This window comes from Choristoneura fumiferana, chromosome 25 (genome assembly GCF_025370935.1).
Source record: "Choristoneura fumiferana chromosome 25, NRCan_CFum_1, whole genome shotgun sequence".
NCBI lineage: Eukaryota > Metazoa > Arthropoda > Insecta > Lepidoptera > Tortricidae > Choristoneura > Choristoneura fumiferana.
The window spans coordinates 5,339,929-5,351,402 of record NC_133496.1 but is presented as its reverse complement, the minus strand read 5'-3'; the positions used below and the strand labels follow the sequence as shown (position 1 = coordinate 5,351,402).

Below are 11,474 nucleotides of genomic sequence, written 5' to 3'. Positions count from 1 at the left end.
CATCAAGGATGCACAAGCAGTTTTATTTTTTTGAGGAAGGCTATGTAATAATAATAAAACCACAAATTCTTCAAAGCAATATTATTTTTGTCTGTCATGGTAAAAATTAAAATAAATAATTATTATAGCAAAAAATTGTACATAAATCACAGGCAATACTATTTTTGTTGTCATTGCTAAAACAAAATAAACATGAAATAAATAAAATATTTTACACATTTCAAAATTAAACTTAACATTAAAGTTTGTTTTTAATACATTTAGGTTTTTTTTTCAAATTACATCAACTCGATCCTAAATATTTGAAAAATAATGACATAGTGTAATGTAAAAATCCTCAACAAACTATTAAAACTACTCGAAAATAACGACCATTAATTAAATGAGCGCCATTCAATCATTCCACCGGTCTATTCGATACCTACATACAGAATACTTAACAGAAGTTTTTAAACATACCTACGAACATTAAAATTGTTTGATGTTTGCTGTCTATGTCAAATAGTCAAGAGCAAATTTCACCAGTTCAGTTATTAAGCTCCTTGTTTTCTCGTATGTATCACAGGATACATATATTTACTATATTATGTAAGTAGGAACAATTAATTTATAAGTTAAGAGTTAGATTCATACTGTATTTGTATGTACAGGGTATCGATTAAAGACGCGGTAGAAATGTCGTTTTCACACATTAATCTTCAGCCATATTATGACGGGAAATGTAGGTATGTAGCCTACTTTTACATTATAACTTTTTCAGAACGGTACCTAGGGTAAATCTTCAATTACTGGCCATCGTGCAATCTGACCACCTTACACTAAAAATGAATTCTAGATATCTATCATCCCAGCCTATATACGTCCCATACGGCACAGGCATCCTCTCAGAACAAGAGGGCTTGGGCCATAGTTCCCACGCGGGCCCAGTGCGGATTGGGAACTTCGCACGCACCATTGAATCGCTTCGCAGGTTTGTGCAGGTTTAGTCATGATGTTTTCCTTCACCGCAAAGCTTGTGGTAAATTTCAAATGTAATTCCGCACATGAATTTCGAAAAACTCAGAGGTGCGAGCCGGGGTTCGAACCCACGACCCTCTGCTTGAGAGGCGATAGGTCAAACCACTAGGCCACCACGGCTTACAGATAGAGATATCTATACCTAAACATATTTCATTTTTAGTATAAGGTGTTCGACCCTTCAACAATAGGCCGCCTTATACTAAAATGAATTCTGGTCACTAATAAATATAATTCATTTTTAGTATAAGGGCCAGTACAGGTGGACTTCATTACCATTGCAACGTAACCGCATCTGCTGACGGCCCATGCATTCAATCGCAGCCAGTGTGCCGTTGTGCCGACTGCAACTAGGGTTGCCACTTTTTATTACAGGAAATAGAGTATATCTGATTTCAAAGGAGGTAAATAAAGAGTACGGCCTTTTTTTGGTTATGATAATGAGTTTGCATAAAATAACATGACTGGCCCTAGTATAGTAAACATTGTGTGAAAAAGAGTATTTTAGCTATTTGTGTTATAGATTATAGAGTACGCCTATATGATATAGAGTACAATACTCTGTTTTAGAGTACGGTTGGCAACCCTAACTGCAACGGAACCGCAATGACAAATGTGTGGGCAGTCGGCAGCGGCTGTTACGTTGCAGTTGTAATGCAGTCCGTCTGTACTGGCCCTAAGGCCGCCAATTATTGAAAGGTGCCCAGTAATTCAAAGGAGTACTCCCGTAATAAAGTGCCGTGTGACTTCTGCAAAGCTAGGTGACTTTTATTCAGTCAGCTGGCATAACCATAGCGTAATAATATGTAAAGCCTGACCAGAAATATATGACTATTCGTCATGTTGCGGAATTTCAATGGAACAAATTTCTTACACTGCCAATAAGGGATCCTTTCGACTGCCATAATCTTATAAGTCATAATGTAATGTTTGTCATAATTATTGTTAGACATAAAAAAAAATCCCGCTGAAACCGTACGTTTTTCATAATGTTTTAAATGGTCATCATGTAGAACTCTATAGGTTAGGTTAGTTTTATAAAAAATCTGAAAAATAAATGGTTTCAGAGAAAAAAAGAGATGTCAAACATTACATTATGACAAACAATACATTATGACTAACAATTTTCTACCAGTCGATACAGACCCCATATATTTTTGGTTTACTTTTAATAGTGAAAACACTTCTTTATCACGGTTCTAACTGCCTATTGGCGAAGTTTTGGCCAGCTCTCTGTAGGTCAAACGGAATGGGGGTTGCGTCGAATTGGCTTCAGAAGGGCGAGGGGAAACACAGCGTTCCCACGCTTAGTTGTTATTTTATTATTACGCCATACGCTGGTTTACCATAGCAGTCTTTATCCAATATGTGCCTTATTTGAGTCAAACTAAAAGTCAATTTCTGATCGCCTAATACAAAGCTATTACAAATTCTACGCATCCTATTCACTAACTTAGCTAATTTAGCTATAAGGTACGTTTTTGTAGCAAGATTAAACTGACGCGATCTATCTCTTAGCACCCATCTCTGTCGCACATGCGTTAAAAAGGGACATTAATTTAATTGTTCAAAGGACATATTTTTAAAAACAGAGGGTCAGGTCAATTTATTAAAAACAGCCGTAAAATATCATTGCAATTACTTTGTTGGTCAAGAAAAATAAATCCTTTGTCGTACCATAGCGTAATCATTTGTAACAGTGGATGCACTTCTTTATCTCGGCGCTAACACTACACTAGTATTCAGTATCACGTTTTGTTTGCAAGATGGGTTCAGTATAAATCGCGCCAGTCTGCACCCACCTTTCCCTAACATTCTAGTTTACATAACAATCTCAATTCTCTATAATAGGTACATTAGTTACATAGAACGAAACGATTTCAACAATACACAAGTGTAGATTGCCTTCTTAAAGCGCATATATATAGAAGCTAGTTCAGTTGGTAGTTGCCATAAAAGGTATTAAAAAATAAAATGAAGAGTAAACTGTCAGGAGAGTGGGTAATCGTTATCCTACTAATATAAGTATAACATATCGCTGGCGCATGCGGTGTTAAGCTGCGCGTCCACTGCATCGGAATCGGAGCGTACACACCGTAACGGAGCGGACGGATTTGTTGCTTTGTATAGATTTTTATGACACAAATGCCGATCCAGTGCACGCAGTACCATAGAAATCGATAGAAAGCAACAAATCCGTCCGCTCCGATTCCGATGCAGTGGACGCGCAGCTTTAGAGACTGTAGACGGTGTGACGTCATTATTAGTTACATGTATGTTAAGTCTGTAAGGTATTTATTGTATGGGCCATGTTGCCCAAGTAAACTTTTTTTTTATAAATGTGAAAGTGTGCGCGTGTATTTGTTACTCTTTCACGCTAAACAGCTGAACGTGGAATAAGCAGTAGGCTACCTTTTATCTCGATACTTCCACGGATCGGCGTAAAATCTCAAAATTTGAAACGCTAAATAAATGAATAAAATAAATATTAGTTCGCATCAATTAAAAAAATCAAAAGAGTTAATAATAAATTACTTTTTGTTTTCAACCAATGAACCAGCTTCTATTTGCAAGTCAAATAATTACGTCACTGATAGTGTACGACATAGAACAGTAGAAAATAAAGGAAGGGAAGTGCTCCACCCTCCACCCCGGGTGGGTCTACCCTCTGTTTTTTTATATTGTTTTTCTACTGTTTTATATCATACTCTAACATTTAAATATTTCAAGCTAGACTCTGGCCAGGCAAAGCTGTCCACGCATTTTTTACGACACTTTAATCTGGTATCATTTTTGAGACTCTCAAAATATTGTAATTCTAGACCAGCTTAGATAATTTTGATTTTTCTGCTATCAAGAAATAAATTTAATGAATTTTACTGCGGAAGAAAAACAGAGACTAGAAGGCAAACCAATTAGTTATCTTAATGAAACATATCAGATTTTAATTGACTTTTTATTCCTGTTGAAGTTAAAAAAATATACGCATTTGTAATAGTTTTTTAATTTTAATTATATCTAAGTATCAACATCGTTTAATCAGTGTACAGCAAGTGTTGTCAGGGTTGTCAGCCTCATTTTTTTAAATTTGCCGCGGTTTTTCGTGGCCAGCTTTGGCTGGCCAGAGTCTACTATAAATTCGTTTCGCATTATTGCTTCTAGTGGCAGTTAATTTACAACAAAGCTGTTGTAGACACTGTTTTAAATTTAAATACATATTTACTAAATTGCGCTAATCATAATTGGTGCATTTGAATTATGATCTAAACAAGACTTTTGTTTTGGAGAAAAGAGAGATATTTTACTCAGCGGCAAAAAATGTAAACCATTCTACATACAAAATTACCTATTACTGCATACATTTGAGGGCCAGATTTTTACTGCTCAGTACATTTGGGAATAACTTGAGGTCTAGAAACAATCTTATTATGATGATAGAGTTTACAACAGGCTTTTGAAACAATCTTCGGAGACGCCTTTTAGGTTTACGGTGTTTTGATGACCATTTTTGTGTACTTATTTTGATGAAAAAATTAAAAGTAACTGTTATATATTTACATAGGTAGTGTGTGTGTTTTTGTTTTCATATAATCATTTCTGATTGATCGATAGCATGATCAATGTTTTATATAGGCATATATACCTATGTAAATACGTTATAGTGTCAAATATTAGTTTGAAAAACGTTTATAAAGTTGAAAAAAAAAAGTTTGAAAAAGTATAATTTTTTTAAAATCTAATTATATAAGTACTAATTGAATTGTCATTTAATTTATATATTTTTAGAAAACAAGCCTTCATATTGTCATAAATACTTACTTTTAAATATAGTAAGAAATAGTGTATGTAATGTGTATCTATGATTGATTACAAAACATATTTATTTTTGCAAGCGAGAATTTCTTTGCAGAGTTAATACATCGTTGAAAATATTTTAAAGTAAATAATAACATTACTTTTCCAAATGAATGGTGGTAACTCTTTGATTTAAGCTCAACCTTTCTACTCTAAGCCTAGCCTTTAACTGTCGTACTCAGAAATATCAGTTAGTTGCAATGAGTCTTATACCAATCCTATCTCAAATATACCAATAAAGATCTCTGAGTGCAGCAGTATGTCATTTTTTGAGCTGTCCCGATCTCGTTAACATCGCACCTCGAACAAAGTCATTGTATTCTATTATGTCCTCAAGTGCATAATCCTCAGTTTAAAATGAACGAAATAAAAGATAAAATAGCTCATTGAAATAACGACTTTATAATTTACAATAGAGAGATCATTTTAAATAAAACTTTGATGGCAGATAATATTTTTCAAAAAGCAGCCTCATGGAAAAAAAGTATTATCTGCGAACGCGTTTTTTTTTTAAATGCACTTTCTGCTTTAGATAATAAAGTCGTTATTTCAGTGAACTATTTTATTATATATAATCGTTCATTTTGAACTAAGGATTTATGCGGTTGAGAGCACAATAGAAAATAATGGCTTTTTTCGACAGGTGGGATGTTGACGAGATCGGCACATCTAAAAAAAATCCTACTATACCAGGATGGAATCTTTACGCTACGAATGTCATGTTGACATCTCATACCTTTGTGGAAATCATAGTGAAAGTGATCATTAAGCTTTTGAACGCCACAGTCGGCAAAACACGACAGCTGAAAATCGTGCCATATAGGCGCCATGTCGACCATTCGTGGCACCTATGGAACGAAGTTCAGATTTTTTTTGTCGTCTGTGGCCGACCGTGGCGTTCAAAAGGTTAAAAAGTTCTACCCTGATACAGTCAGCAACAAAAATATACAAACGTTAGAAGTGACAAAAATAATTAGGTATACAGGACTTAAGGTATTGCCTGAACATTAAGGTCGTGTATAGATATTTTTGTACTTTGGCTGTATCGTATAATTAATCAAAGGCTGTAGGTATCCATATCTTTGTTCCTGACTGTACATTCAAAGTAGCGGTTATAGCAATATGATTATTAATTTAATTAATTGCACTCCTAACCAGGGTAGTAACAACTCGAAATAATACCCCATTTTAAATTAGACTTCATTTATTAGTTTCTGCAAGGTCAAAATTTAAATGGTGGATAACTTTGAGTTGATATACTCTTGATCTAGGAATCCGTTATGTTCAACGTCTATAATATTCTAGAGTATCACGCGGAGAGTAGTATGTCGAACTGCTTTAAAACTAAATACTGCTATATAGGACACAGGCTTATTACTTCTAATTTTGTAATTAATTATGTACTACGCGTATTTAAGAACACTGTCATAAAGACCATTTCTGCGCTAAAAAGGTTTATGAACGATCTATTGTATAACAATTAAAAAAAAAACTGCTGTCGGTTTGTATATAAACTTAATAAAAATCAAACATCAGTATCAAAAACTCAAAATAAATTTAGTGAGCACAAAATTACCATTTGATAAGCGATAATGCCAGAACTTTCGGTAAACAAAACATTACAAATTTCGTTGTATTTTTCAAGCTAATCGCTTTAGTGATTAGAGAAAAAAACTAATAAGAACTGTAATGTTTTTTTTTCATACAGTACAACTTGCTAAAGCAAACCAAGTCTCCTATGATAGCGCTCTAAAAAAACATAAATTTAACTACCTAGTATTCGTTAATACTGGAATATTAAGGTTATAGGACACACATCAAGCCAAGGATAACATTTTTCTATACATAGCCTAATCGGACATTAAAAAAAAACTGTTTAAAGTCAACTGTCCACATGTACATCTCCTATTAAAGAATAATTATTTATATTGAAAATAAACGAGGAGGCCGCAACAGGCTTTTAATTTGCATCTCAAGTTTTGCGACAACACGCAAGTGCACTCAAGTACTCTACTGAAATTTGCTAGGATTTGTCATCAAACTAGAAACATTGGAAGCTCGTGGACAGAAGGCTTAAACTGAATTAATACTGAACTGATCAAAGTACAGTGAGGTAAACAATATAATAAAATACAATGTTTTATTAGGATAGCAATATTGTGACGGAGTTCGAGGAATGTATATTTTCTAAGCCTAAGAGAAAGTGTTATCTATGTGCTAAATAATTAACTAATGGAAGGGCGACCCTTCGCTTGTGTGATAAAACCTAAGCAACATGAGAATCCGGACGTGGAGATGCGAATGCGTTTACATAGTCGCCCCGCGAACGTAACCTGGATTGAAGCCGCGAACGTCTTAACATGGTCACACCGTGAACGTGACAATCCGGATAAGATACGTGAACATGTTAACATGATAGCACCGCCAACGTAACAATGAAGGTTTCTTGATAGACGAAATACCGCTAGGTGGGGTTAGTATCGAAAGAGCCGTTTGACGTTCCGTCTTGCTTGTGATTGGCTAGTTTAGTTATTTAACCAATCACAAACGTGACGCCAAATGTCAAATTTGTCTAACATACCTCACAATACTAGCGCGAATGAGGGCTATCGCGTATGAATTCGCCACTAGAGGCGCTAGTGTAGCGCGAGGTCTCCGAAATGTCAAATCTCATAGTTTTTGGGTGAGCTACGCGGGTTTATTTATAATTAGAATAGTTTTGTGAATATTTTGCAATATCTGAAATTAATTATGGCAAATATGCGTTCCGGGGCAATGAATGAATGAATGAATGATGTGTATTGAGACAGTTTTGTCTTTCGGAAACCTTTGTTCTCCCTTTTTTCCAACCAAAACGGGGACTATACAACACAGTGGCATACTCGATATTTTTATGGTACAGTTTTAATGTGTATTAAATATGATTTTAATCTAAACTTTGTTTTCACGCCCGTAATAACAGACTTTGAAAGCCATACTTAAAAACCTCACGCAACAGTGCGCCATCTAGTGAGTGAAAAAACGATAGCCCTCATTAGCCTGTCACAGCCCTCATTCGGACGTGAAGCTGTGAATGAGTTAACAGGGTCACCTCGAACGTGTCTTTCTAAACGTGGAGCGGCTAACGTGTTGACATAAGCGCACCTCGAACGTGCTTTCCGCCGTGAAGCCGCGAACGTGTTAACATAAGCGAACCTCGAACGTGACTTTCTGCAGTGAAGTCGCGAACGTGTCAACATGGTCACATCGAACGTGACTTTCCGGACGTGGAGCCGCGAACGTGGCTACTTACAAGGCGACTAGGCGAGTGTTGCAGTCGCGCCATTTCTCCTGCAATTTCTTGTGCTCCTCGTACTGTTGATCCGTTATCTGCTTGACAGTTGAGCCCGCGCCCTGCAAATATGTATTTAATTTAATACCAAGCAAGTTTTGTCAAAGGCGGATTGCTGGTTAAGAGGCAGAGGAAAGCAGAATAGAGGGTAGGTAGGTAGGTAAATCTACTAACACCACATATGTTTTTATTCTATTACAGTAACCTCTCTGGATCATGTCCGAAAGAAAAGGTTATTTATATAGGGTAAAGTATATTATTATTAATTAAAGCTTCCATAGTTAAAATGAGTCTGTATCGATTTTGATAAATTCGTAGTTATCTTCGTTGTGTGTGAATCAAATTCATCATCAATAATTTTTTTTTCATGTTTACACGAATATTTTTTATTTTAGGTAGTTCAGCTTTTACTAGTATTATTTATTACCTTACCTTAATTTTCCTAGGATCTAAATTCGCCCCTAAACTCTGCACTCCCTTAGCCAATTTAGAGAGCGGCGACAGAACCATATCTTTAGTAGCGCTCGAGACAGGACTTGCCATATTCTTAAACTGTCTCAAAGCGGACTCGCTGTGCGACTGAGCGATATTCAACGTAATCTCATGCTGTGAATTGGAGCGATGATAATTCACCCCCTCTGTCTGCAAATTCGGGTTATCCTCGTAAGTGATATCGCTTGAACTGTGCGACAACTTTTGGGATAGAATAAGAGAGCTGGGCGGTATAGGTTTGGAGAATACACCCTCGTTTTCTATTTGTATTTCAGGTGTGCGTGACTTATTGCTGACTGCGCCAGATTCCAAATCGAACGGGTTCCGTTTGCTGATGTTACTCGGGGTTTTGATAGATTGTTTCTCGACCGTGCTGGCTATGGCTACAGTCGGATCGAAAGTTTCGCTTGGTTCTATCTTACTCGAATACAGGGGATTTTGTATTAATTCGCAGTCGTTCTCTCTGTCTTTCTGATGCGATGTCTCGCCAATGTAATGCTGTGTGTTCTCGTAATTGTCAAGCGTGGGTTCGAATATGTTAGTCCTATGTTCGTCATCCGAGGAATAGTCTGAGGACATTCCATCTGAGAGGCTGCCCTTCTTTTTGTTGTCTGGTTTCCCTCCTAGGGTGAACATTTTCTTGGTCCGTGATGACCCCTGGTCGAACTTTAGCTGGAGGCTGGGCCTCGCGCGAGCGTTAAGCGAATGGCTCAGCTTGTTCAGTTTACTGAATTGTTCCGACATATTGGTGAGGGCTTTCGATCCTGGAATGTAAAAAAGGTATACTATAGCTGACGTGTGAAATTGTGGTTTATGAGCAAACGTATTGCTAATAAAAACAAGTTTTGTTTTATACTGTGTAAAGATGAAGAACTGCAGTGTGGATGTTTATTTTAGTTTGTAATGCGTGCCTAATGCGCTAGGATTTCTGGGAACAATTAGCAGTTTACATCGCTTAGAATCGACCTTTGTTAGCTTGGTTTGCTCGCTAATCCTGCCGTGAAGCAGCAGTGCTTGCACTGTTGTGTTTCGGCGTGGAGAGTAAGACAGCCGGTAAAATTACTGGCACTTGAGGTATCAAATTCAAAATTCAAATGATTTATTCAGTAAATAGGCCGCAATGGGCCCTTTTACACGTCATTTTTTTAAACTACCAGCGCTTTCGGAAAGACCATCATTGCCAAGAAGAATGCGCCGCAAGAAACTTATCCCATCGTAGGCCTCTGGGTTGGCAACGCATCTGCAATAACCCTGGCGATGCAGATGTTTATGGGCGGTGGTGATCTCTTACCATCAGGAGACCAACTTGCTCGTTTGCCATCCAGATGAATAAATAAATAAAAACATGATGAAAAGCCACAGAAGTAATAAGTTACTGTTTGTATTTCCTTCGTGAATCGATGGTTTGTACGAATGTTTTAGTAAATTTCGATATACACCAGTTATTTGAATTACTACTGTATCATTCTTCAACCACTTCCTAGTACACGATCGAGCTGCAATTTGATATACATATGGAAATCAAAATATTTGTTTAATGAAATTCTGACCTTTTAGTGAAAAAGATCGTCTCCAAAAGACAGAAATCCTCAAAAGTTAATGACTTGAAATTTGGTACGGAAATGTAGCTTGGATAACAACGCAAGGACAGACAGCAAAAATAAATACCTTGAATTCAAAATAACAAAAACTTATTTCGTCAGTAAAAAGGAAGTAATCTCAACGTAAAAGAACATAAAGACTCAACACCGGACTCTCTCCCTGTCTGCGTGGAGCCGTCGCTCCGGCGGCCGGGAGCGGGTATGAGCCGGAACTGCACCGGAAGCGCGGCGCAGCGCACAATTTGCTCCAGGACCAGGCCTGTCGGCGACGGCCGGGAAGGTTCTGGGACGTGGGGGAGGGTAAGGATAGGAGTATGTGATAATTTTATTTTTTGGATAAAAGAAATAACATTACCACCAGAGTTAAAAAAATATCTATTCACGAATTTAATGTCAGTGATAATGTATGTATATATTTACGTAACTTTGGCAGTATCGATCTTTTTAGTTGAATGTCGAATGTTGAATGGGCTTCAGCCGCCATTTGTCACGCGCAACTAGCGGAACGTCGAGCGAGCAGCTTTTACTAAAAAAATATCTAATTTGCAAAAGACGAGTCGCTTTCGTCTATATGTTAGCAATTTTTTGCTACCCGGCCGACGTGTTTTATATTATGGCAAAAAACAAGACAAACTGCAAAATAAGTAATGTAATTATCGAGTTAGAAAAAAAAGAAAATGAAAAGAAATATTCGAGACAATACAAGGAAAAAGTAAAACTATGTGCCGAAATGTCCGGCCTCAGCATAATACAGACTCCTCGGATGGAGTCAGCGCTGGTCTTCCAGCGAAACCTTTTTAAAGGCGGAAACCACAGATATACATTACACTAGATAACACAAACACCTCAATCTGTATGAACCAACCGTGTCCACTTTTTTATATCTACTGTGACGTCTCAAGAGTGAACTAGCGATGTGAATTCCCCGATGTCCACGCAAAATAGATTCAAATGCGCTGCCCCTCCGCGCCTTGGGGCTCGAGTCAGTCACTAGTCATGATTAGTCAGTTAGCGGTCAGTCTTTGTATGGGGCCAAACCCGACGACGTTTGGTCGGGGTTCGGACACGCGAAGTAGATGTATCTGCGTAACCGAAGCAACTGCAGGTAGGTGTAGGTAGGCTATGTCCACAGTGGACGTCCTACGCCTGAAGTGATGATGATGAATTCGAACCGACGC

At 37.2% G+C, this 11,474-nt stretch overlaps 1 protein-coding gene and 1 long non-coding RNA gene across 2 annotated transcripts; both read right to left on the bottom strand.

Moving 5' to 3' along the window:
• Positions 1 to 66: 66 nt before the first annotated feature.
• On the bottom strand, positions 67 to 3,922 carry LOC141442292 (uncharacterized). The gene is made up of 2 exons (XR_012452915.1): positions 1,609 to 3,922; positions 67 to 1,367 (listed from the first exon to the last, which is right to left on the bottom strand). It is a non-coding gene; the product is annotated as an uncharacterized lncRNA (long non-coding RNA).
• A 3,857-nt stretch (positions 3,923 to 7,779) lies between these two features.
• On the bottom strand, positions 7,780 to 9,662 carry LOC141442300 (uncharacterized). The gene is made up of 2 exons (XM_074107258.1): positions 8,636 to 9,662; positions 7,780 to 8,265 (listed from the first exon to the last, which is right to left on the bottom strand). Exons 1-2 carry the CDS (start codon positions 9,437 to 9,439, stop codon positions 8,161 to 8,163), a joined length of 909 nt encoding a protein of 302 aa, XP_073963359.1. The 5' UTR covers positions 9,440 to 9,662; the 3' UTR covers positions 7,780 to 8,160.
• Between the last annotated feature and the right edge of the window lie 1,812 nt (positions 9,663 to 11,474).

Excerpts from the sequence above, each read along its gene's own strand:
- LOC141442300 (XM_074107258.1), bottom strand. The coding sequence starts at position 9,439 with ATGTCGGAACAATTCAGTAAACTGAACAAGCTGAGCCATTCGCTTAAC. Across the intron at positions 8,266-8,635 it reads TAGATCCTAGGAAAATTAAG|GGCGCGGGCTCAACTGTCAA; the intron begins GTAAGGTAATAA and ends ACATATTTGCAG.